At 34.0% G+C, this 27,621-nt stretch overlaps 1 protein-coding gene across 5 annotated transcripts in view; it reads right to left on the reverse strand.

The window, feature by feature from the left end:
- The window catches only part of sp3 (phosphatidylinositide phosphatase spermathreecae), a 73,390-nt gene that overhangs the window by 36,789 nt on the left and 8,980 nt on the right, over positions 1 to 27,621 (reverse strand). For 4 of the 5 annotated variants that reach the window (XM_069839162.1, XM_069839160.1, XM_069839161.1 and 1 more), the window contains exons 4-10: positions 26,155 to 26,274; positions 25,250 to 25,475; positions 22,103 to 22,295; positions 20,208 to 20,373; positions 17,235 to 17,396; positions 12,434 to 12,504; positions 4,433 to 4,654 (exon numbers count right to left, since the gene is read on the reverse strand). In XM_069839162.1, coding sequence (XP_069695263.1) covers positions 4,433 to 4,654; positions 12,434 to 12,504; positions 17,235 to 17,396; positions 20,208 to 20,373; positions 22,103 to 22,295; positions 25,250 to 25,475; positions 26,155 to 26,274 — 1,160 coding nt within the window. The remainder of the gene's footprint in view (positions 1 to 4,432; positions 4,655 to 12,433; positions 12,505 to 17,234; positions 17,397 to 20,207; positions 20,374 to 22,102; positions 22,296 to 25,249; positions 25,476 to 26,154; positions 26,275 to 27,621) is intronic. The other variant, XM_069839159.1, reaches the window with a different exon arrangement.

The following is a 27,621-nucleotide window of genomic DNA, read 5'->3' on the forward strand; positions in this document are numbered from 1 at the left end:
TAAAAACGATATTGCTATAGCATGCATTTTAAAACTAACATCATGAAATATTACATGCTATTCGTACACTCAAAATATTATTTCCAAAACAATCTATTAGTTAATGAGCATTAATAAGAATTTTTCTAAGATAGATACATCAAATTTTAATTTTATTACACTATTTCATGAGGTGTATCACTAGCTAAGTGACTGATTTCCTACATTGAAGATCCAGGTTCAAAACCTGGCACCATGTGGAGTTTGCAATGGAAAATGTTATTGGAGCACTTTCTTTCAAGGTACTTCCGTTTATCCTGTCACTGATACATATACATTTTTCGTAACCCTTTATCAAACACGAACATAATACACCAATGCACTACACAGTTAAAAGAATGCCAACAGCAAGGAATTCCTTAGCTAAATACTCCAATGCACATGCAATAATGTTAGTACCTGGAAGCGACACTAATGTCAGGAACTAATTAAGATATTTGGGGGAGGGAAATGCCTCCAGCATGAAAAGTAGACTGTTTTATTAAGAAACAATGAAGTCCTCGACTGAACAATGCACAACTTTTATTAAAATTCTAATTTATCTTCCTGTTTCCAACCATAACATTTTATGATCACTTTTGTTTGTTAATAAGCTAAGCCATTGCATCAGTTATTCATAGATTTCAAAAAGGCATATGACTCGGTTAAAAGAGAAGTTTTATATGATATTCTTATTGAATTTGGGAAATGCCTGTTATTATTCAGTTGAGAAGCTTTTATCATCCAGTCTCATGTCAAAAAATCTGAAAGTTAGAATTTATAAAACAATTATATTATCGATTGTTCTTTATGGTTGTGAAACTTGGACTCTCACTTTGAGAGAGGAACATAGGTTAAGGGTCTTTGAGGATAAGGTGCTTAGGAAAATATTTGAGGCTGAGAGGGATGAAGTTACAGGAGAATGGAGAAAGTTACACAACGCAGAACTGCACGCATTGTATTCTTCACCTGACATAATTAGGAACATTAAATCCAGATGTCTGAGATGGGCAGAGCATGTAGCACATATGGGCGAGTCCAGAAATGCATATAGTGTTAATTGGGAGGCCGGAGGGAAAAAAAGACCTTTAGGGAGGCCGAGACGTAGATGGGAAGATAATATTAAAATGGATTTGAGGAAGGTGGGATATGATGATTGAGAATGGATTAATCTTGCTCAGGATAGGGACCAAATGGCGGGCTTATGTGAGGGCGGCAATGAACCTCCGGGTTTTCTTAAAAGCCAGTAAGTAAGTAAGTATATTAGCTAAGCGCTTTAAGAGGTAGAATTAGTAATGCACCTAGATTGTAAGAGAAAATGTTGTTTAAGTGGTTGATTGCTAATATGGTCGAACAAGGCCTTCTTGGACTTTACTAGTTCAACAGTGTAAAAAATTATACTGTATTTCTAACGTGGAAGCACCTTTAACACAAAATTCATGCCACTCAAATTCCGAATGTAACAGAACTACAGCAGCGAACTCAAAATAGCTGTGAAACTGTTTGGAATGAGTTGCAGTCTGTAACATTCCAAGATTAGTACATCCTACATACAGTAAACAAAGCCCTATCAGGTCGGAATCAACTGTAATGGGGTGTATGAATAACAAACATCTACCACAGTCACTATGTAAGCAAATACAACAAATCTGAAGGCTTTACTGGCCCATGTTTTTTATGCCTACCAAGATAGGACATTATGGATCATAACTCTGAAAATAAGAATTTGCGGGAAAAGTTGTATAGAATGTTTTAGTCTTATTTTTACCTCTATATTACACCCATAACATTTGTACAGGTACTTTCGAATTACTCTGTATAACACGGGTCCTACAGAATAAAATCATGGAAAGAATTTTTATATCGCAACATGTATGGTAAGACTTTCCTGTGTTAAATTTCAACGTACCTCGTTTATATGTTTCGACCTATTTATGGGTCATCTTCAGAACTGGTCGTTGTTGGTCTTGGCGCCACTTGTTCTGTTTCCTGTGAGGGTGTGTTCCTGTGGTATAGTGTAGAGTCAAAGAGTGTGTGTGTTTTGAAGTTGAGTTGTGTGTTGAGAATATAGTTGGGGTGTGTTTTTGTGTGTCTGTATATTTCATATTGTTCTAATGTATTTAGTTTCTGGCTTTTTGGTTGGATGTGTAGTATTTCCATGTCTGTGTTGATGTCTCTGTGGGTGTAGTTAGCATTTGTGATGTGTTCTGCATATGTGGAGGTGTTTTGTAATTTTGTTATGGCTGTGATGTGTTCTTTGTAACGTGTTTGAAACGATCTGCCTGTCTGTCCTATGTAGAAGTTGTTGCAGGCGTTACATTTGAGTTTGTATACGCCTGTGTGGTTGTATTTGTTTGTTTGTGTTGTGTTGTTTGTGTGTTGAGATGTTTTTGTAGAGTGTTATTTGTTCTGTATGCGATGTTGTATTTTAATTTCTTGAATGAGGTTGCAATTTTATATGTGTTTTTATTTTCGTATGTTAGTATGATGTATTTTTTGTGTTCTTATGTTTGTGTTGTATTCTTATGTTTTTTGTGATTATGTTTTGTCTTACATATTATGTTGTCTATTATGTTGGGGTTGTATCCGTTTTCTTGTGCTATGTATTTGATTGTGTTTAGCTCTTCGTTGTAATCCTGTTGATTCATTGGTAAGTTGAGTAGTCTGTGTACCATTGTTCGGAATGCAGCTTGTTTGTGTTGTATGGGGTGGTTGGATGTGTTGTGTATGTGTGTTGTCGTTGTTGTGGGTTTTCTGTATACTTTGAATGTGTGTTTGTTGTCTACTTTTGTTATTGTGATTTCTAGAAAATTTATGGATTTGTTGTTTTCAATTTCTAATGTGTAGTGTAGCTTTGGGTGTATTTTTTTTATGTGTTGATGTAGGTTTTGGATCTGTCTTTTGTTTCCTTTATATAGTATTAGTATGTCATCTACGTATCTGTGCCAATATATGATGTTGTCTGCGTGTTTGTTGTTGTCTTTGTTTAGTATGTATGTCTGTTCTATGTGGTGTAAGAATATTTCTGCTATTATGCTGGAAATGGGTGATCCCATGGGTAGGCCTTCGGTTTGTGTGTAATATTTGTTATTGTATGTGAAGTAGTTATAGTCTCCCACCAAGGAAAACAAAAATACCTTGGCCAAATTTTGAAGCCTAGATTCTTAAATTTATTGGAAAGAATCGTAACTATTTCATCAGTGAAAAAGAAAGACATAAATTAATACTTTTTGGGATATGAAATAGTTTTATTATTGCTGTCAGGTAGTCTCATTTTATTATTTGACTTAGATGAAATTATAAATGGATGGTAACAGCAAATACCTTACTTATAATAATACCGGACAGTTGTATACTAGCAGCATTGGCGTGAATACGAAAAATCGCGGACCTGACATCTAGCGCAGAGGGATGGAATTACGTCCACATATACAAATATTAACATAGCGAGATTCGGACTATTGTTTAAAACGTGAGTTACTAATGTGGAATTATATATGAAACACTTAAGAAATGTTGAATAATATTTAATGTAAAATTATTATCTTATATCAAAGCTGCATATTATGAGAAATATTGCATACTTCATATTACTTTCCGTAATTAATTGTTACATATTTTTTCTTTGGTTTACCGAGACAAAATCAATCTGATATTAGGAATGAATTTACAGTAATGTTTTATACACGCATTGTTGACGACTGCAAAGATAAAATTGATAGTAATCTGAAGCTTGTAATAATTAGTAAAGGCATGTGGAGAACAATAAAACTTAATTTAATAAAACCTTAAAATCCAATACATTTTAACTTCTATTTATTTATTAGGTCTAAATAAAAAAAAACTAATTTGTATTTTTCTATCAACAGAAAGACGAAGGAATTAGGCCTACTAAAGAATGTTGTTGACTTACGTTTTATGAACTGTCGGAAATCGAAAGTACGATTTGGAGCAATTTGTAAGGCTGCAATTGTCACAATTATAAACAGCACATATACACCTGACATTTTAACACTAGTACTAATCCATAAAACTATTAACAAATTAACTAGCCCAGCAATAATATACATTGCAGTTGATTACAGCTTGTTTTGCGAGTATCTCCATCCCGGCAGGTAGGTAGCAGCACCATCGTCGTTCGCACGTAAAACTGCTAGCTGTCCGGTATTATTATAGTAAGGTATTTGGTAACAGTACTGTATGTAAGAGAAGCAAAATAATTAGATAAATATACATAATCAGACAAAAGTAAGAAGTCTGATGTCTATTAAATAATTTTAAAATACCGAATGAAGGTTCATGGCAAGCAAGTTCTCCATCCTCGGAGAGTTCTGTAATCATTTTCTCAAAAAAGAAGTAGAGTTTTGTTGCATGAAACGAACGAATGAGTGTTCGAGAACAGCAAGTTACACACCTTGACATGTGGTACATGGCGTCGAGAAACTTCAGCTCTGGTCCCAGTGCTAAGTCCGACATGTACATGGGTGGAGACAATGGGACGAGAGCCTGCGCTATACTAGCGGCAGTTTGTAGCTCATTGGCGCAGTTCTCGAGATCCTCGTCATCGATGCTCTGACCCTGCATTATGTCAATACCGGCCTGACGGTATGAGTCGACAAAGTGGCCCAAGTAATATCTGCCACACAAACAACACTTTCAGCTAGTGAGAACCGTTTAACTATTTACTGTTTCTGTATCTTGAGCCTAGGCAAGTATACAAGAAGAAGTGAACATAACCTCACTCAATATCAAACGACTTTTTCTAAAATGTCAATTAAGAGATCGAAATTAAATACCATACTTTCTCTTACTGCATATTTTTATACATATATGTCTTCCTTCTATCTTTTCAATGCAATATAAGATGTCTGGTAACATTACTAATGTTCAAAAACCAGCAACGAATAAACACATGAAGGACACATGAAAAAGCGGAAATATATATCCTGTGTCCATTTCAAAACGTCAACCTTGAATAATTTTAAATGTACAGGAGACACGATTTTAAGGAAAAACACGTCGATTTAATTTTCGAGGGAGAAGTTCAAAACCACTACTGAATGAAATTTCTGTTCCACCTTTTCACCCCTGTCCACTCCAATTTTTTAATTTCAAATTGTATCCTCTATTTTCAGATAGATCATTTTAAAATAAAAGATAAATCCTATCCATCTACCAAAAAACAAGTTATTCGGTCTATACGTTTCAGAGATAAAGCCAGAAACTTATCATTTAATGAATAAAATTAATATGATTACAAGGATTAAAAACGAGTAATTTTTTAAACAAAAAAAAGCCGCCCTAAATAAGGGTTCGAATAGATCGGCCTACTAATCAATTCATAAAGAATAATCATTAAAACCAATTGTGTGACAATTTGAATGGAAAAAGAAAACATTAAGATAAATGATATGAAAACATAGGAAATCATTTACAATAAAAGTTTGTTGGGTACAAATGATTACTAATTATAGCTAATGATGATTTTAACACATGAGATCCTATGGCATCAATCGTTGCATCAGAAATTTTAAATTGTTTAAATTGATTTAAAGTTTCTCGTGGGATCGTGCCATGGGCACCGAACATGAGACCAAAAACTGTACAATGTGTGATGTGGTATTGTGCTCCAAGATGCTGACAACAAGGCTCATATATGACTTGTTTTTCAAGACACACCTCTTGTGGCTGTTGCTCGTGCATCTCAAAACGGATTGTGGGATCAAGAATGACATCCTTATCCTTCTGTCGATCAATTATGATGATATCAGCCCGTCTAGTAGAGCCATCAGAAGAGACGCAACCAACCTCCTCATAAACCTCATAGGAAGCATTCTGATGGATTGGAGATGCGATGAGAGAACGAACCGTATTATGTCTGTTGATTCAGAGCAATTCTCCAAGATGGCAAAAACCCAAGATGTGAGGAAGCGTTTCTTGCTCATCACAAAATGACAATAGAAACAGAATCACAACAATAGTTCACAGCTTACAGCTACTCAAAAATTCTACACACGTGATAGGACCTAGAATGTTAAAGAGTATATAATTCCATGACAACAGGAACTCCAATCATATCAGGCAAACAACAGATTTGTTTTCTAGTACATACAGTAATAGCACAGTATCTTCCTAATATGGTCTAATATCAACTAAACTTTAATTCATTAAATCATAGCCTACTTTTCTGGCTCTATCTCAGAATGGACTCAATTAATTTCTTTTTGGAGATGAAAAGGGTTTACAATCCCCTTTAAAATTATATGCCTGAATATAAGGGTGTAATTTGAAATTCAAAAATGGGGATAAAGGGGTGGAAAAGAAAATAGAAGAGTAGTTTTGAACTTCTCCCTCGAAAGCTAAATCGATGTGTTTCTTCCTCAAAATCGTGTTTCCTGCACATCTAAAATTATTCAAAGTCGGAAGTTTTGAAATGAATACGCGATATATAAAGTTAAAATAAATTCTTGTTTCTTGTTGAAGGCGAGGCAACCATGACTGGAGCAAAAGTACAATCGAAACTAAGTAACAGATTTCCTTTGTGGACTTTCACAAAGAACGTATAGTTCTTTTTCGGGTTTTGTCCTACACACGAACAAAATACCTCACATAAATTGAAACTAACTGACACACTGGGACCACTCATTTAAGCCCATTATGTTACTTTGAGAGTTGCATTTTGAAATGGACAACATGACCAGTAAATTTTGTCTGCAGTTTCCTCGCTCAAGACGGTCTATTTTTAAGTGTTGTTAATCTACTACTAAACGGACCTTCCAGCTTTGCTCCTCTTCTGAAGTAAACCATCCTAAGGATTGTTATGGGTCCCATAAACCCAGATCCAATGGTAGTCCACAGACAATGACACTAGTTGATGGTATGAGACAAAACCTTTAAACATGGACGGATATTACAAAAATTAAAAGCTTCTATAAATAATATTTAAACAACTAAATGCAGCAATGAAACAACTCAACTTATTGCGGACCTTAGAAATAACAGAACTATGATGAAAATTACTGAGGAATCTGCATCAGAAATGTGGAATATTAGTTAAAGGAACAAATAAAAACTTGGGCTTAAGGAGATTTATTTATAAATGAAAATCGGGCCATATTTGTAAGAACTTTCTCATTCAAAATAATTGCCAAGAATCAACTCCATAATTGTCAATATAACTTCTTGAATCATCATGTATAATAAATAAACCTATTTCTCAAAATTTCCTTTCTCTTCAGGTACCGGTAACAAAACAAAACTCAGCATAAAACCAAAGAATATTACATGATTCAATTGCAAGTACGAGACAAATAAGTACGTGTTATATAAATACAAAAATGTATTTTATTATTCCAAAAGTTGTAAACATCAATTAATTATCTTCAACAATTACCTCCTAACTCGCTATATTTTAGCTTCAGATATAGGATGTGCATAATTTGAGCACTTTGTACTTAACAATTATTTTCTAAATCTTTACTGCCTGAATGAACATAAAATACTGTTCATGCTTCATGCGTTGCTAACTTCAATGTGCTCATCTATTTAAGCTTCAACTTAATTAAATTAAAAATGCATACCAAGAAGAAGTATAGGGAGTACAGAATGCTCTTATTTCTTAATTTTGATAAAAAAATTAATGCAAGACTATGTAATTACAAGGGGGCGAATATTGATGAAAAGTCATCATCTTATTTTTCACATTAGGACGATGCCTGTTAATATAGAAATCCTGTCTAAGTTAATATCAGCGTAAAAAGTAATTTCTTATATTGCATTTTTTTATGTTTTTGAACTAATAGGTCATTTTTATATTTTTTCGGCATTTTTGGATCATTTTTAATACTTTGAAGAACTTTTAGATCATTTGGAATGCATTTTACTTTCTTCTTTACCGATAGGTCTGTTAAATCATTTTCTAAGCAAATAGGTCAGTAGTAATTACCTACTGAATAGGTGAATAACAGTGAAGTTTGAGTTTTATTGTTTGGAACAGACTCTAAAATCCATCCCTCATTCCGCTGAAGACTTCACTTCACACAACGGAAGTAATATAAAATGCTTGACAGCAACTTAGTTTAAGTGAGGACTTTGACTGCTAATTTTTTTTCTTGGTACGAGAAGGGGGAAAACTTTCACCATGTCCTGGACAGGATGTTGTGTCCTCAACATGGTTCAGAAGGGATGTCTATTATAGTAGACAATATTTTTAACACAAAGATTGCAAGAATGCATGCTGCGCCCACAATTTGTTTTGTCATTCACACTCCCTTATCTGGAAGATCTGGTAACTAAAGTGAAGTGCGGAAGGAGGAGGAGACAGAGAATGAAGGCACAGACATGGACCACCCCATTGTAAACCCTCATTAAAATCTATAGTTTTCCCTTAAAACCTTCATTTTGTTGCATGTTCTTTTCCTTTATCTTAGCCAAATTCCAGGAAGTTGCCTCCTCTCTCCAAGATTTGCAAGGCAGTCATTGAAACAAGGTGACTAATTTTTAAGAAGTTGTGGTGCGAGTACGGTGAATAATATTTAAATGTCATTTTCTTTCAATTTTATATCATTTTTCCATTAGTTTAAGGGCATTTTAATGATCATTTTAAGTAGATTTCAAGGTCATCAATATTCGCCCCCTAGTAATTACATACGAAATGAAAGATTAGTATCTCAAACTTCTTTAAGAAGCCTGCTTATCTATACAGGGTGTACCAAAAATACGTGTACAAACTTCAGGCATGGGTTCCTTACACCAAAAGAAGGAAAAAAGTTCATATGAACATATGTCCCATAATCCTTTGTTTCCCCGTTAGGAACTGTTCAACACATTGGTACACTCATAATATGCCAACACACAAAACTCATAACCAATGCTCGAAATGTCTTCCTCTTGCTTCTAGACATGCATGCACTCATCGAATCATGGACTGTCGCACCCTTTCAAATACTCCGGGATGATGTTGAATGGTTTCGCAGGCTGGCCATTGAACTGGTCCTCCTCTGCCTATCCATCTGTCATGGTAGACACCAGTCAGTGTATCTCGAACAAGGCGACTAAAATGTGCTGGAGCCCCATCATGCATGAACCACATGTTTTGTCTTATGTTCAGAGGCACATCTTCGTACAGTAATTCTGGAAGAGTGTTTTGGATAAAGTCCCTGTAGATAACACCTGTAAGACGTGCTGGTAGAACGTATGGACCTACCAGACAGTCACCTACAATTCCAGCCCACACATAAATCCTAAATTGTTGCTGATGTCTAGCCTGAAATACAGCACGAGGATTCCGATCTGCCCATACGTGTTCATTGTGGAAATTGGTAATTCCATCTCTCCCAAACGTTGCCTCGTCTGTAAACAAAACTGATGAGACAAACAATGGATTGGCTATTTGTGCTAGAAACCATCGGCAAAAGTTCTCCCATGGTGGATAATCGGCAGGCGAAAGGCCCTGCACACGTTGCGGATACAGGAGCTGCTCGTGAAGTACCCTCCATGCTGTACTGTGTGATGTACCAGTTGCCACAGCCAATTGTCTTGTACTGATACCTGGATCGTCTTCGGCACAGTGTAAAATGTCTTCTTCGAGGTTCGGCGTACGAACAACTCTTGGTCTTCCTCGATCACCAGTCTGTGGTGCAACGGTTCCTGTCTCAGCAACGCGACGATACACAGCAACAAAGGTTTGATGATTCGGTTGTCTTCGGTCTGTAAACGCCATCTGATACAGCCGTACAGCCTCGCGTCCATTACCATTCGCGCGACCATACATAAAAATGATGTCAGCCTGGTCACGAAATGAATATCGTCCTGCCATGGTTGAACGAAACACGTTAACTCACTCCACGTTCACAATTGCAACGTTGAAGACAGACTAATGACAAATGACACATGTAAACAAGTCTCCATGGCAACACTTCGCCATCTGCAGTCCATTTCTGATACAACGAGTCACAGCCTTCTATGAATGAGTGCATAAAGAAATGAAGTTTTGAGGTTGGACCTCGAAGGCCGTTGAACGCAAACTTTTAGTAATAAATGAATAACGGGGAAACAAAGGAATATGGGACATATGTTCATATGAACTTTTTTCCTTCTTTTGGTGTAAGGAACCCATGCCTGAAGTTTGTACACGTATTTTTGATACACCCTGTATACAATAAGATAAATTCCTTTAAAGAATTAAATTCTTATAAACACAAATTTCTGAAGAGTGAACAAATATTCCCTAACACATTCTTACTAATTACATACAGTAGTAGTATTTTAAAAATGCTTTCAATTGCATAGATTATTCAGCATCAAAATTCAACAGGGATGAGATAGTACCAACAAATTTTGTTTGAAATCTTCTATCAGGGTCAATGTTCTTTTCTGTACTGTAAATCTACGACATAGGCCTTCCAGCTTTATTTTCTTCCTGGAGGAGTCATACTAGGGATTTAACAACCCTTTAAAATTTATCGCACTCAGCTGTGTTTGAACCTGTGAATCTCATGGCATAAGACCACCGAGAATGAAATTAATGACCTACAAGTTGCAATTCTTCAAATATACACTAGACTAGATTTTGAATTTCGTAACTCTGCAATGTTATTTATTTTAATTTACTTCTTTAATACCGATAATGAAAAATTTACTTCCTTCTTATCATCATGTTCTTCCGTCATCCCCACATAATGCTCCTTGATAGTTTCCCATATTAGCCAACAGATGCCACTAATAACGATCTTCAAAAGACTGGAAACAAGTGACTAAACATTTTAGTCTGCCCCTTTAAGGGGTTAGGTACAACTTACAGCAGTAAAATTTTGTAAATATTCAACATCTTCTTCCTCCATTACTGTATCCTGTACAATAATGAAAATTAATATGCGTAAAAAACTGTCCTTCTGCTATATGAAAAAAATATATATATATATTTTTACAATTTAAAAAAAATATTTACATTTTTTTTTTTTTTTCCAAAATTCAGTTCACTGTGCAGTGATGAAGTGTTTCCCACGTAACTAAAAAACTATCCAATATTGTGATGAAATTTTTTGTGTGTATTTATGCCTGTCATATCTACAATATGATGCAAGATCACTTCTCTATCTTTGACAGATTGTCTGATAAAAAATAAATTCTTTACAAAAATGGTCAAATATCAGTTTTTTCTTCTAACACAAAATAAATAAAAATATTATTTATTAAGGACTGTAGCTAAAAGAGCATGATATTGTAAACATGAGTTTCAGCAATAAAATAAAAAAAGAGGGAATATGAAAAACTTACCAAGTTTATTAGTTATGAGGGAAACACTTCATCACTGCACAGTAAACTGCTACCATTTTGAATTTTGAAAAAAAAAATATATATATATAAATAATTTTTTAAATCGTAAAAAAATTTATTTCATATAGCAGAAGGACAGTGTCTTACACATACCAGTTTTCATTATTGTACGAGATGCAGTAATGGAGGAAAAAATGTTGGATATTTCCAAAAATTTTACTGCTGTAAGCTGTACCTAACCTCTTAAGTAAATGAAAACAATCAAAACAATAAATGCTTATTTTTAAAGCATGGTTGAGTTTTGAAGATAAATAATGTTTATGTAGGTGCTACTTGACAGACTGCAAGCAGTCAGACATGAACTTAACAAGTGATGATATGTTGTTGACTCATTCTATTAACATGGGTTTTTTTTTTTTCAACATAAAGTAGAATCTATTTAGACGATTTCATACACTGCAACTACCCACTTATACCTTCAAGAAAAAAAGTTTATCGCCGATCGATTTCCTACTTCAAAAACATGAGTACCTTAATATCAAAGGCGGACATCTGACCCTCAGATCGAAATTTAGATAGATGTGGATTCTTATACAATTTTTCATGCTCTTTTCAGTTATGGTGAACTATATGCAAACTCTAGCACTACATTTACAAAATAAATTGTTTTAAAATATTACAAAGAACACTGTGAAACAAATAAGTGCCTGTAGACCAAAACTATAGAGACAACAGATGTCCGTCTTTGATATTAAGCTACTCACATATTTTCTCACACTACAGTAATATAAAAAAACCTCAATTAAGAAGGCTTACATTTGTTACGTTACAGTGACTCAAACATCTTAAAAATGTGCAAACAATATTCTTCAATATGCTTCTTTCCTTATTAGAATCTGACTACTACACTTTGAGTTATTATGTATAAAAAATGCGAAAATATTCTGCTTCATTGAAAGTCTACGAAAGTAACGCCATCTTCCACTCTTGGCTGACAATTAGGAAGGAGAAGGTGAATAGTATGTTGTGTCACTCTTTAAGACTGACGCCTGCGCAGATCAACGGAGTTTACTAAGTTGTTTCCCTATACATATGGTTGCTCGATACGGTACTTTACAAATAAAACAGTAAAACTTACCGGTTAGCTGAGTTCATGCCATCCTTCATCATTCCTGTAAATTTTCTCTCCCCTGTGCGTGTGTAGTCACCCTGTCAGAAAGTGAAATATCCATATGGAAACAAAAGAACCAAAGCAGTTACTACCAATCATTTCATATAATATATATTATTTTAATGTACCGAAGTACATAAGATATTTCCATGCAGATATTCTGCGTAATCATACGATGTAAGAGTAATGGAACGTAGAAAAATTCTCTCCGGTGCCGGGATTTGAACCCGGGTTTTCAGCTCTACGTGCTGATGCTTTATCCACTAAGCCACACCGGATACCACCCCGGCGTCGAACAGAATCATCTCATAGATGTCTATGAACGTAGGACCGAAGTCCACACATGTGCTGAGGTGCACTCGTTATGAGTGACTAGTTGGCCGGGATCCGACGGAATAAGCGCCGTCTTAAATCACAAAGTGATTTACGCATATCATGTATATATTTTTTTTTATTATTATTTTAATGTACCGAAGTACTGTACATATGATATTTCCATGCAGATATGACGTAGTACAGAGGGCGGCCACTAGAGGGAACCCAAGAGTTGGAGCTTAATCTGAGACAATTCTGTCCGACGCCGGGGTGGTATCCGGTGTGGCTTAGTGGATAAAGCATCAGCACATAGAGCTGACAACCCGGGTTCAAATCCCGGCGCCGGAGAGAATTTTTCTACGTTCCATTACTCTTACATCGTATGAAGACGCAGAATATCTGCATGGAAATATCGTATGTACTTCGGTACATTAAAATAATATATGTGATATGCGTAAATCACTTCGTGATTTAAGACGGCGCTTATTCCATTGGATCCGGCCAACTAATCACTCATAACGAGTGCACCTCAGCACATGTGTGGACTTCGGTCCTACGTTCATAGACATCTATGACGTAGTGCAGAGGGCGGCCACTAGAAGAAACCCAAGAGTTGGAGCTTAATCTAAGACGATTCTGTCCGACGCCGGGGTGGTATCCGGTATGGCTTAGTGGATAAAGCATCAGCACATAGAGCTGAAAACCCAGGTTCAAATCCCGGCGCCAGAGAGAATTTTTCTACGTTCCATTACTCTTATGTATTTCATATAATGATTGTGTGTAACAAACAAAACAACACTAATGTTATTTATTACTAGGGAACTGACTTTTAAGTACTAAAAGCTTATATTCCAACTAGTTATAGTTCTAAACGAGCAAGCAATACCCCTGCCTCCCACTAGTATAAATAATGCTGCTGGGTTTGAAAGTGGTAGGCAATTGTAGCAAATGAGCAACTCCGTGTTCCCTGTTTAACTGACGAAGTTTGCACCATTCCTACTGTTAGTTCTACAGCTTCTCTTTGATGCTGAGCTCTATATGGATTTGAAGACCTCCCTCAAAGAAGGTAGTATATCACATTTTTGATACTGAAATAATGTAACAATTGTCTTTAGAAACAATTAATATTAGGTACCCTCCACAAAATTGGCTTCATTTATACACCGATGGATCCTTGATCTCCAGGGAACAAGGTGCAGGTGCTGGTGTTACGTGCTGTCTCTTCTCACTTTATAGATCTCTTGGATATGGAACAACAAGTTTTGATGGAGAAATCGTTGCAATAAGTGAAAGTCTCAGGAATCTTCTATTTCACATCAATAAATTTAAGAATGCAGTTATATTGTCAGACTCCAAAGCAGCTATTCTATCAATAGTTTCTAAACACACACCTTCATCTCAAACAGCAGAAATAAATAAAATGCTCGCTCAACTAATAACACTCATTAAAAGAATTGTATTCCAATGGATACCATCCCATTGTGGAATCCTGGGAAACGAGAATGCAGATGCTTTAGCAAAGAAGGGCAGCACTGCTACTTACAGACCTGTTACTAAATCTAAGTATTACTCTGTGAAAAGATTTATTAAATCTACATACTTAGACTTCAACAAACAAAATTTGATAACACAATCTCAAGGGAAAAAATGGAACTCTCTGCATCATAATCCACAGTTGATTCCCGATTTACCACGAAAATCGTCTGTAGCTGCATTTAGATTGGCAACAGGCCATGACTGTTTGGCCAACATCTGCATAGAATTGGAATATATCAGTCTCCTAACTGTCCATTGTGCAACTCAAACCAAGAAATGGATTCAGAACATCTCAAAAACTGTGCATCAGTGGCTAACCATGACAATATCTTTGAAAAATATTGGAGTGCAAGAGGTCAAATGACTTTATTGTCAAATGCCTGGCATTAGAAAACAACAACAACAACATTTTTGACAATGTTGAGTTTCTGGTGGTATAAAAACACTTCGACTTTGACACTCCTTTTTAATTGTTATGTTCGTGTTAAATTGGAATATGCCTCTGTAATTTGGTCACCCACTTGCAAATCACGTAGTAATCAAATTGAAAAAATTCAAAAACGATTCTCTAGATATCTGTATTTTAGAAGATATCATTGTTCAGCCCTCCATAACAAAATTTCGTACAACAATCTACTTGCTGAATTTAATTTAATGTCTCTTGGAAGTCGTAGATTACTTGCTGAGCAACTTTTATTATATAAAATATTCAACAGTCTACTGGATAATAGCGAAATATTATCACAAATCCAGATTAACGCTAGAACATCATATTTAAGAAATCGTCAATTGTTATCTATATATATAATTTGAACTGGTAATGGAAATTATGGGAAAACGGCTGAACGGATTTTAATAAATGGCCCCTCATTTTGAAGCTTGGAACCCAAAGTTTTTCGGAAAAGTAGTAGTTTTCACTGAAATGTCAATTTTCCTACATAATTTTCCTATTTTCCAAAATCCATCTGTTGTCAGTTTTGAGAACTAATGTTATTGAATCACGGCCGACTTGATTGAATTTCAGAACAAAAAACACACTACAATAAACAATAGGCTATTACACAAAGGTCATGACCTGCAGGATTGCCGACATATTTAGAGCTCAATTCAATTTGTTATTAAAAACTGATTCTGTAGTGTATAATTTTCTGAGTACAGCTGTGTATTGGATATTCAAATCTACGAAACTTGAGTTGGTTTGATGACATTGTTACCATTAGAAATTAAATATTATTATAGTTAATATCATGATGCGTCTATTTTTCATTAATTGTACATAATATTGATGCTATACTGGTGACATGAAAGAGAAACTTTTTGAGGTTATGCAAGTAAATGTAGAGAATATCTTAATTTAGATCTTCAATTCTATAATTTACTGAGTGGCTGCTATATATAACTACAAAACTTAAGATAATAATATTGTTATTAAAACTCAAATATTTTTATACTCATTAACCCAGTGGGGTTGGGTCTTTTTCCAAATACTTAATGGCGGTGTAGTGTAGATATTGATATGTGTCATTGTCTTCAGTATTGGCTCGAGAGAGCGCAAAAATTACAGTTCCTAAGGAAAGATCAAAAGGTATTACTTACTGATAAAATAAGAGATCTAGAAAATTTTGTAGTCTCCAGATCATTTCAGCAAGATCTCTTAGTAGGATAAAATGATTTTATGCTCTAAATTTCAAGTTCTACATGCAGCAGCTATACGAAAATGCTATTGTTCGAAAGCTTAGCAAACCTGACTTTTTTTAACTTTTGCCTACAATCCACAATGACCTGAAATAGCTACTGCTATCGTCCTGACATTGATACTTGCGTTTTAGCGTTGAAACTCAAAAACTGAAGTTGGATAGGTTCAAGAAAAAGTATATGACCTAAAAAAATCCATTCAGAGGGAGTATGTTTTATTATTATGGAAGCAAATAACTATCAAAAAGACAAGTATTCTTCATTGAAAATAAATCTGAAAAATTTTTATTTGAACGTCTAACGAACTTAGTTTGCAGCAGCATTTGCTGCACAAGCCACTAGTATTATAAAAACCAAACACTTCATCACATAAAAATTCACCAGTGTTAAAAATTTGTTCAAATTTCAATGAAATGGGTTCTAGATTTCTGAATTTCTTACATGGAATACAAACATTTTCTTATTAATATACTGAAGGTAGTTGATTTTATATAATATTGGTATTTGTTACTCTGTAATTTGCCAATTATAGCTACATTTTACATTTTTGGCTATGATATCTATAGTTAACTATTTTTCATTTATTTCATTTTGTATTTTCATTTATATCTATATCTGTATCTTTTATTTAGGTAGTATCTATTTGTCTGTTCTTTTTTTTTTTTTTTTTTTTCCTTTTCTCATTTTCCATTTTAATTTGTATTTACACTTGTATCCTGCATTTGTATCTGTTTCATCTCTTTTTTCATGTTATATGCAATTCTATGTTTTTTTTAAACGAATATCTGTACTGTCTATTGTAATTGGGGCTTTGCCCTGTTCTAGGCATAAATAAATAAATAAATAAATAAATAAATAAATAAATAAATAAGGTTGTACATCAAAGAACTGGCCATTCTTTCTATTTTCTGTAAAAATCACACAAATGTGATATACAACTTTCTTTGAGGGAGGTCTTCATTTGCAAAAGAGGTGTGTAATTGAAATATTACATTTTCTTAAAACTCTATCTTAAAACACACAAGTGGTCAATATTAAATGTTAGTGAGATCATATTTTGAGACAGCATTTGGTATAAAAATTCCGTCTAAAATAGACCAAGTGGTATTTCAATTTTTCAGTACGAGGTTGTCAACATGCAGAAATTCATAAATAAGACCATAAGATCTTGACACACATAAGATGTATTCGTCATTCAAATCTAATAATATACACTACACACCTTAAGGGCATTGGTCCCTGCATACTGTTTGCTGATGATATCACCATTGTTAGCCCAGAGCAGTTGAAAAGTGTTACGAATGTTAGAGGGAATGGTTCCTTCCGGAGGAATCAAACCCAGCTTTGAGAACTGTATCTCCATCACAGCTTTCGCCAATGCAGTCTGAAACATAAATATCAAGTTGACAGATTGAGGCATATTTTATTTGCTTGAACTAGTATAATTATTTTATTTCAGCTTTTTATTATACAAACGAAAATGATTCAGACATCCACAGTATTTAGAGACAATTAATATTAGGTACCCTCCACAAAACTGGCTTCATTTATACACCGACAGATCTTTGATCTCCAGAGAACAAGGTGCCGGTGCAGGTGTTACGTGCTGTCTCTTCTCACTTTATAGATCTCTTGGATATGGAACAACAAGTTTTGATGGAGAAATCGTTGCAATAAGTGAAAATCTCAGGAATCTTCTATTTCACATCAATAAATTTAAGAATGCAGTTATATTGTCAGACTCCAAAGCAGCTATTCTGTCAATAGTCTCTAAACACACACCTTCATCTCAAACAGCAGAAATAATTAAAATGCTCTCTCAATTAATATCACTCAATAAAAGAATTGTATTCCAATGGATACCATCCCATTGTGGAATCCTGGGAAAAGAGAATGTGGATGCATTAGCAAAGAAGGACAGCACTGCTATTTACAGACCTGTTACTAAATCTATGTATTACTCTGTGAAAAGATTTATTAAATCTACATACTTAGACTTCAACAAACAAAATTTGATAACACAATCTCAAGGGAAAAAATGGAACTCTCTGCATCATAATCCACAGTTGTTGTTTTCTAATGTCAAATGCCTGGCATTAGAAAACAACAACAACAGTTAATTCCCGATTTACCACGAAAATCGTCTGTAGCTGCATTTAGATTGGCAACAGGCCATGATTGTTTGGCCAAACACCTGCATAGAATTGGAATATATCAGTCCCCTAACTGCCCATTGTGCAACTCAAACCAAGAAATGGATTCGGAACACCTCAAAATCTGTGCTTCAGTGGCTGACCATGATAATATCTTTGAAAAATATTGGAGTGCAAGAGGTCAAATGACTTCATTGTCACTGGCATTAGAAAACAACAACATCCACAGTGAGGATAAGCACAGACAGGCTAAACTCCAGGCTTACTTAATTTCATTTAGTATTAATATTTCAACCGTTTTATTTTCAAGCTTAGTGAAACCCACAAGTGCAGTACAGTCCCAATATCTATAACTCTAATACTGGATAAACGTGGGTTTAGGATGGTCAGCCTATCATACAACAAAGTTAAAGGTGTCTGTACACTCCAATAAGGTTCATAACGAGGTAGGAAGAGAGAACTCCGACACTTTCAAATTGGTGTGAGAAGAAATGTAGAAAGCACCACACTCCAGCTGTCTTTACTCCTGAGAAAGTCCTGGTATTCAACTGTAAAGGAGACTGAGTGAACTGTGGAAGTTATGACGTGATGACCTTTCCAGTCTGTTGTCCTACTTTCAGAACCAAGTCTTTAAAATGTACAGTAAATAATGTATACAAGTGACCTTTCTCTCCTTCCAACAAAACATTTTCTCGAAGTTTCGTTCTATGCATGTAGGAAATACAGTATTTACTTTGTAAATTGGGACAACTATAATTCAGTATTAAAAATAACAACAAAAATTAATTATAAGTAAACTAATTGGAATATCAAAGTGAAAATTTGTATATTGCATGTCAACATTGTAAGAAATGTGTGGTAAAAGTTTCAGATTAATTGGTGTAAAATTGTAGAAGTTAGAAATTTCACAGATCCATAACCTTAAGGCAGCAATGTTTCTCACAGTAATAGCACAGTCTACTATATACAGTCACGAAGCTTGAGTTTTGAGGGTGCTAGAAACAACAGACTGTGCCGGCAATATTTTGCATTCACTGTAATGAGGCGATATTAGCGATCCTAGTGGTGAGCAACTATCTAATGTATGCATATTTACTATGTATTGAGCTTCGTGACTGTATATACTAGACTGTGATAATAGTATGTAATGCCTCATTTTGTCAGTCATCCTCATTCCTCTTAGTCTATCTGTTGCTAAACCAGACAGTAATAGAACATCAAAAGGGAAAAATTCCCAAGAATGGACACGCAACCACCAGTCCTACCAACACCTAATTCTATTTATAAGCTCAAAGTATATTACTGAATAACTCTCTTAAAATGTAGAGTTCACGAGATAATGATGCGGTGATAGTCTTTTCTTGTTGTTGAGATTACTGATTTGCATCATAAATAATCTGTAATTAATAATAACAATAACAATAACAATAATAATAATAATAATAATAATAATAGTAATAATAATAATAATAATAATAGTAATAATAATAATAATAATAATAATAATAGTAATAATAATAGTAATAATAATAGTAATAGTAGTAATAATAATAATAGTAATAATAATAATAATAATAGTAATAATAATAATAGTAATAATAATAATAATAATAATAATAGTAATAATAATAATAATAGTAGTAATAATAATAATAATAGTAATAATAATAATAATAATAATAATAATAATAATAATAATAATAATAATAATAATAATAATGTTATTTTCTCTGGCAGAGTTAAGGCCATCAGGCCTTCTCTTTCACTCAACCAGGATCAAATCACATACAGAAAAATACATATTACTAAAATAATAACACTGCAATAATATGATGAGAATACCAAATAAAACAAAGTATTCAGACATATTGTTCTACAACAAAATCTCAAAACATCTTACGGAAATTGTATCCCAGTCCTATTTTGTGAGAAGCTGAAAATAACCTAGAGGCAGATCCACCAGAAGAAAATAAAGTTTGTGTTTCAGAAGCAAAGATAATTGTAGATCAGTGTTTCTGAAATCAGAGGATGTTGAAGTTTACCTGCACAACATTTGTTCGATCTAGACAGTCTATGCAGTTGACCCTGAAGACGCCCTTCTGACTGCATATCCGGCCTTCCCTGTCTGTCCAGCAGTAGTTCATGTCCCGGATAATGTCCACCAGACTGGCGATCAGCACTGACACATTCTCGAAGTGCATGCCTCGACTGCCAATAGAAAATAAAACATGCAGACATGCACATAACCTCAACACATTTAGCTTATGAATCTATTTATGTACATAAAATGGTAAGAGTCCATGTATATGATACTGAGGCATTGTTTTCTTGATCTCGACACTAGAAGGTGATGTAGTTAGTATCCAATTCTATTCTCTTTTAACCCTGCACAAAAATAATATTCTGTTAAAATTGGCTTTTTTTAATACATATACGTTGTCTGAAATTGTAAACTCAGTAGGTAATATTACGCTTGCTGCAAACGATAGAACTAAGGCATCACACCAACATGGCTGCCATGTAAGTATTTAATTTAAAAATTAATAAATCTAATCTAAAGAAACCTAATTTACTACAAACCACTTTAAATTATTTCCAGACCAATTAAGAATATCATACAATAACAGCAGCGCAATTTTAACAAAATATTATTTTCATACAGAATGACTCTATGTAACATACATTATATAATGTTTTTTTTTTTTCTAAAAATGTGTTCCCTTTTTATTCAGTATGCTCCGGCAGTAATGCAATACTACAAACATTTGTTGCTACACTGTTTTTACATTCTCTCTGAACTTAAAACAAAAACTAATAGTAAACTATTTGTAACAATAGTAGCGCTTTGACTATTTACAATATTTACAAGGATGTAAAGTCAGTTGACTGAATAGAGTTTATGAATTACTTATAATTATTAATACTAATACTAATTTTAACTGGAGTAGTATTTTCACTATTTACAATATAATACACTGCCATGAAGTCTACTGACTTAATAAAGGTCGTGAATTTGTAATATTGTAATATGTCCTTTCACCCAACACTTCAAAGTCTGCAACCAGATTAAATTGTCAAACCTTATTCGATAATGATAATAATAATAATAATAATAAAAATAATAATGATGATAATAATAAATTATGATGATAATAATAATAATAATAATAATAATAAATAATGATAATAATAATAATATTAATAATAATAATGATAATAATAATAAATAATGATGATGATAATAATAATAATAATGATGATAATAATAATAAATAATGATGATAATAATAATAATAATAATAATAATAATAATAATAAAAATAATGATGATAATAATAATAATAATAAATAATGATTATGATGATAATAATAATAATGATGATAATAATAATAATAATAATAATAATGATAATAATAAATAATGATGATGATAATAAATAATGATGATGATAATAATAATAATAAAAATAATAATGATGATGAAGATAATAATAAATAATGATGATGATGATGATGATGATGATAATAATAATAATAATAATAATAATAATAATAATAATAATAATAATAATAATAATAATAATAATAAGACCTGATGATGCTTTATTTAAAAAACGAAAACATTAGTCCAGTTATAGATATTTATAATAAGGTGTAAAAAAACTATTGTATTCACCTAATATGATAAGTAGTACAGACTGAAATATTGTTAAGAAATTTGTAGTACAAAACCTTATCAGAATAGAAAAATGACATTGAAAACTTGCTAAAAATGTTCTATTGTCTTTTAGAAGTACAACACAGTCCGCCACTTTGAACCCAGAAACTTCTGATCCAGTAGTAAACATGGTAACCATCACACTACCAAGCATGACTTAATCAGTTTCTACACATAATTTAATAAAAGGATAAATCTTGCTCTAATATCTTTTCTTACCAGTATTCGTGGAAGTCAAAAGTGGCGTATGTGACATCTAGACTGTTATATGCAAGAATGTGGTTTGTGTATGCATCCCAGATGATCTTCTCCTTGCCAGCCTGATCCACCAGGTTAACAATGCAGATAGGTCCGTAGACAGCCAGCTCTTCTTTGAAGTGTTTCTCAAAGGCCACCTGTGTCTCGGCCTCCCCTGTACATTTACAAAATAACGACTCAAATTAAAGAAAAAAGTTCCTGGAGGCAGATATAGGTGCCAAAACAGTGACAATCACAGAACACTCAAAACTTGTACTTTTATAAGTTGAATATACTGAAAAAGAAAAAAAAAAAAAAAGTAATGTGTAAATATAAATTATAGAAACACAGTAACAAGGTAACAAAATTGTCATTTCATATAAATACTAAAGAACTTACACAAAGATGTTATCGACAATTCACGAAAGATACCCAGAATCAATATGGTACAAAATCTATACAGATGAATCCAAAAAAAAAAAAAAAAAAAGACATCAACAAACTACTAATGCAAAAGTTTTCATGATTACATACGAGGAAGTTTATTAATGAAAAAATGTACTAACAAGCCATGGGCATTATTTTCAGTTTTTTTTTTTTTAATGGTGCTATACGATTCCCTAGATTTGGCACCCACCATTGTTCTAATTACTCTTTTTTGTAGTAGGCAGAACTCAAGACAATAACAACTGTAGGCGAAGCCACAGTGAGGTTGAAACTTTGGCTCATGTCTTGGGTTCATGCCCATTTGGCAAAACTCTTCGCACAGCAGGCATCACAAGTTCAGGTCTGTAATCGCAACATTTGCAACCGGTACATTCAGTCTTCATCCTTATGTTTGAGTGGTCATATTATATAATTCTATGCAAAATGTCTTTCACAGGTGTCAAAATAAAACGTGTTCTAAATAAAAAAAAAAAAATTGCAAAAAATTTAGAGGTTTTGGGAAGAAGAAACTATGGCTCGCATAGCAATCAGAATATGAGACTGACATTACAACTGTGTGCAATTTAAAAAAAAACAAGGATAAAGTGTATGAATTATGTAAATCCACAATACCAGATCTCTACTACTGGTATCTTTCCACAGACAGCCATTACATGATCCCTTGGCCCTTAAAACCCTGTCATTGACAATCAAACTTAAATTAGTGAACTTTTGATCCAATTACTAGCGTGCTAAACATAAGAACATAAAAAAAAATCACGAAATTGTATGCTTAAGTATTATGTGCTTAATTAATGAAAATCCTTTATGGTACGGATTATCCAATTTTTTCAATCAACCGTTCAGTTAACCATGGATAATAAAGGTACTATTTAAATTTTTATCAATATAAGGCTGTTTCACTGTTGTTATACTCATCATCTTCTTTATCATCCTCCTCCTGTTTATCTTCAACATTATCCTCGTCTTCATCCTCATCTTCTTTATCATCATCATCTTTATATTTTTTTATTATTGTAACTTTTATACAAAACAAGAATGTAACTTTATTGTTACGACAATAATAATTCCTTTCTACAATTCACTTTAACGATCTCGTCAACAATGGAATTTACACTCCACACAGTAACACAGTATTCGTTAGTGCACTCCACAGACGACAATGACAATTTACTTGGATTATTGCGAACAACAATGAACTGTTAATCTTAACTAATATTCACAAAGCACTATTTACAACACAGAACTATCAGTTCTCAGTTCACAGCTCGTTTGTCTTGTCTAGTTCTTCTAGCTCAGTCACTCGAGTTCCAGAATCTCGAACCCCAGACCTTCAGAGACAATCCACTGAACTTCGAACTCAGGTCCCCCCAACTGTGGTCCACTGCACTCGAACTCAGGGCTTCAGGCTCCACAGTTACGGACACAACTCAAGTCGAACTCCGGTCTCGAAGCTGCCTTCACTGCTACACAAGACTGGCTGGCTTGCTGTCCATTGACTATAACAACTGACTCAGAGGCTGGCTTCCTTTTATTTACTAGGCAACGCTTCGCGGGCCTTCCGGAAGTTTCCGCTACCAGATAATTCGTTCACGAGAACAATCACGCTGCTTCTTCTTCACCTCATGCCGCAGTTAGCTTTCTTCCCCTCTCTGCATGCACCAGCGTGCCACCCTTCCCCTTACGTTGCGCCCCTCTAGTTTGCGTGGCTGCAGCTTCCGTCGCCCGATCCTTCCACGCGCACCTTGCCCTCTGAGGGATGCGTGATCGAGTCTCGACGGGCTGTCACATTATTATCAACATTACCTTCGTCTTCATTATCGTGATCATAATAATATCCCTCAATCATTTTTTTTATCCAATGCCACCAAGTTGTCTTTTCTACATTTCTGGTCTTCTCTCCTGGCCGTGGCTTATTTGTAACCCACTTCTGAGGTTGGGGTGCCTGGAAGGCGGAGTTACATTACCCCGATGATGTGATAGGATGATTATGATAATGTGGTGCCAGGAGAGGTCTTAAATCTAAACTTAACCTAAATTCCAGACCATGGACGAACACAGGAATAATCCCCTTTAAGGAAAAAGTCCTGTGTTATAACCGGGAATCGAACCCGGGACCTCTTGACCTATAGCCAGAAGCTCTGACCACTAGACCATGAGGCTGGTCCTCTTAATCATTATCACCTTCTTTATCATCACCTTTTTCTTAAATCATCTATATTTTTTTCATTATCCTTCCTCTATCCTCATCTTCATACCCTCATCACCATCTCCAGAATAATCATCATAATCACAATCCTCCTCCTCCTCCTCTTCACTGCCATCTTTGTCACTGTCATACTCACCATCATTAAGCTGTAGCTAGGTTAGAGTAAAAAAAAAAAAAAAAAAAAAAAAAAAAAGAGAGAGAGAGAGACTTCAATGGCCTCTTGAAACACCTTTATTCTGAACTTTCTCAAAGCATCTTCTCTTGGTATGGCAACAAAACTAATTTCTAATTGTGAGAGTTCACTTGATGTTACAATATAGCACAAAACTTAGTCCACTTAGAAACAGCATACTAATATAAGCAAACAAGACTTCATATTTTGGTGATTTTATTCTTGCATTTACCTGTCTCATACGAACAAATTCGCGCACTACAGGCATGATCTGCAAGAGAAATGCTTATAACCTGCTCACCTTTATCAATACGGGGAGGTGGTCTGTACTTATAGCCAGGCTGTGACCAGAATACAGGGACAGAACCCCGGACCTGCACAAAGGACACCTGGTGGTGGTGGTGTGATACAATCTGTTCAGTCTCGACGTAGTTAGCACACTTGCCGTCCTCATCTACGCCACGTCGCTTGTATCGAGTACCAGCTCGGAAACGACTGCGGCGTGAGATAAGACTTAGAGTGAAAGTCTGCAACACAAATTCAAAATGTGTAGAGAATATAACATTTTAATCTTAAATATCAATCTTAAACATTATATATATCTGTAAGTTAGTAGGCTACTGAAATTAATATTAGGCCTGCTAACAAATTAACTCTTAAAATTTATTTATACTTACCAAGGTCAAAACAAGCCGAAATAATATTTCATTATAGTCTGTGGATAAGCTTCGGGGCTTCTACCGTGTTGTCTTGGTGTTGGTGGCTGACGTTTCGACCGCTGTGTTGTGGTCATCTTCAGAGCAGCATCCAACTACTCTGAAGATGACCACAACACAGCAGTTCAAACGTCAGCCACCAACACCAAGACAACGTGGTAGAAGCCCCGAAGCTTATCCACAGACTATGTACACCAGCCGCGGAAGCCTACGCAAACACTTAATATTTTTTTTATTATTATTATTATTATTATTATTATTATTATTATTATTATTATTATTATCACCACTTAATTTATTAATTACATTTCTCCCGATGTTGTACATTACGGAGAATTATAAAATGTAAATACGAAACTGTGTATTATATAATGCTGAGAAGTTTCAACTACAACACAAATAATTTTTGTATTTTATTATTTTTACAATCACTGAATGTTTTGAATGACTAGATCTTTGAGTTCTATCATAATTAACAACAATTAGTTACCTCATATCTCGGTTCTAAGGCTTCATTTACAGCTGGATCAAATCCTATTTCTACTTTACAATGTTCTATTTGTACAAAACCTTGGATTATTGGCACTATCCAAGGATCTGCAAGAGGACTCTGTAAAGAAATGTAACATTTAATTAAATGAAATTCCTATACAGAAATTATAAATGCATTTGGAAAACTGTACAAACTCTTAAGATCACACAACAAACACAGAAACTCATAAGGGGAGAGGATGGTATTTTTTTAAACTTTTTTCCTATTTGGTGTAAAATATTAATTTTTTGTATGTAGAGAGCTCATAGCTGTGGCAACTCAACCAAATAAAAATATTTTGAAAAAAAAATTATTTTAGGTTCCCAAATTAAAAAAAAAAATATACCCAATGCTGGATTGTACTAAAACCGATATATCTAAACTGTTTTTAAAGATAGATTCAAACAGTTTCTGCAATGTATTTGCAAAAGTATGTTCTACAAACTGTCTGTAACAGAATTTTGATATTAATCCCAACATTTGTAAAATAAACAATTAAAATTTAATAACAATTTTCTGATTTTCTTTCTTGCAAACAAACGGACGTATTTTTAAAATGAAATCAATTAACAAAATTCTGTTACAGAAAAAAGTTTCCTAATAGTCTAAAGAACGTGTGTTCTAAATTTCATGCATGTATCTTTAATAGTTCAGAAATTATATCCATTTTTGTCTGGCAATGTAGCAAAAAAAAAAAAATGAAGTTACTGGAAACCGATAAAAGCGGGCGTGTGATTTAAAAATCCATAGCGCAGGAAGTTTAAAAATGACGTCTCAACATCCGATAAGGGTACAAATACCCACAAACTGTTATGCAATGCATTCCACACATATCAAAGGGTATTTTAAAGAAAAAAAATTTTTTTTTTTAATTTAATTTACCGGAAACAACAATAAAAGTGGGTGAGTGATTTAAAAATCCATAACGCAGGAAGTTTAAAAATGGCGACGCAACATCCGATAAGGGCACAAATACCCACAAAATGTTATGCTATGCATTCCACACATATCACAGAGTATTTAAAAAAAAAAATTTTTTTTTTTGAAAATTTACACATTTTTCACCAAAAAATACCATCCTCTCCCCTTAATAGTACCTGTCACGGTATTAAGATTATATTCACATACAACAAGAACCAATAAAGTCACATTCGGACACAGAAAAAGAGTGAAACACTGTAAAAAGCATTGCAACTATATTTGTCTTTTCCCTTAACCGATAATGATTAATCTCCTAGATTCTTAAGGCTCATTCACAATGAAAATTAAACATAACGTAAGCGTTAACTTAAGAATGTAAATGTTACAGTAAAATCAAGAAGTCATACCATCATATCAGATATCAGGACTTGTAACAGGTACCTGCGGTCAAGTGAAAAAAAAAACACACACACGCACCTACACAAACCACACCCCACGCACGTA

Source organism: Periplaneta americana, chromosome 11, assembly GCF_040183065.1.
Source record: "Periplaneta americana isolate PAMFEO1 chromosome 11, P.americana_PAMFEO1_priV1, whole genome shotgun sequence".
Classification (NCBI taxonomy): domain Eukaryota; kingdom Metazoa; phylum Arthropoda; class Insecta; order Blattodea; family Blattidae; genus Periplaneta; species Periplaneta americana.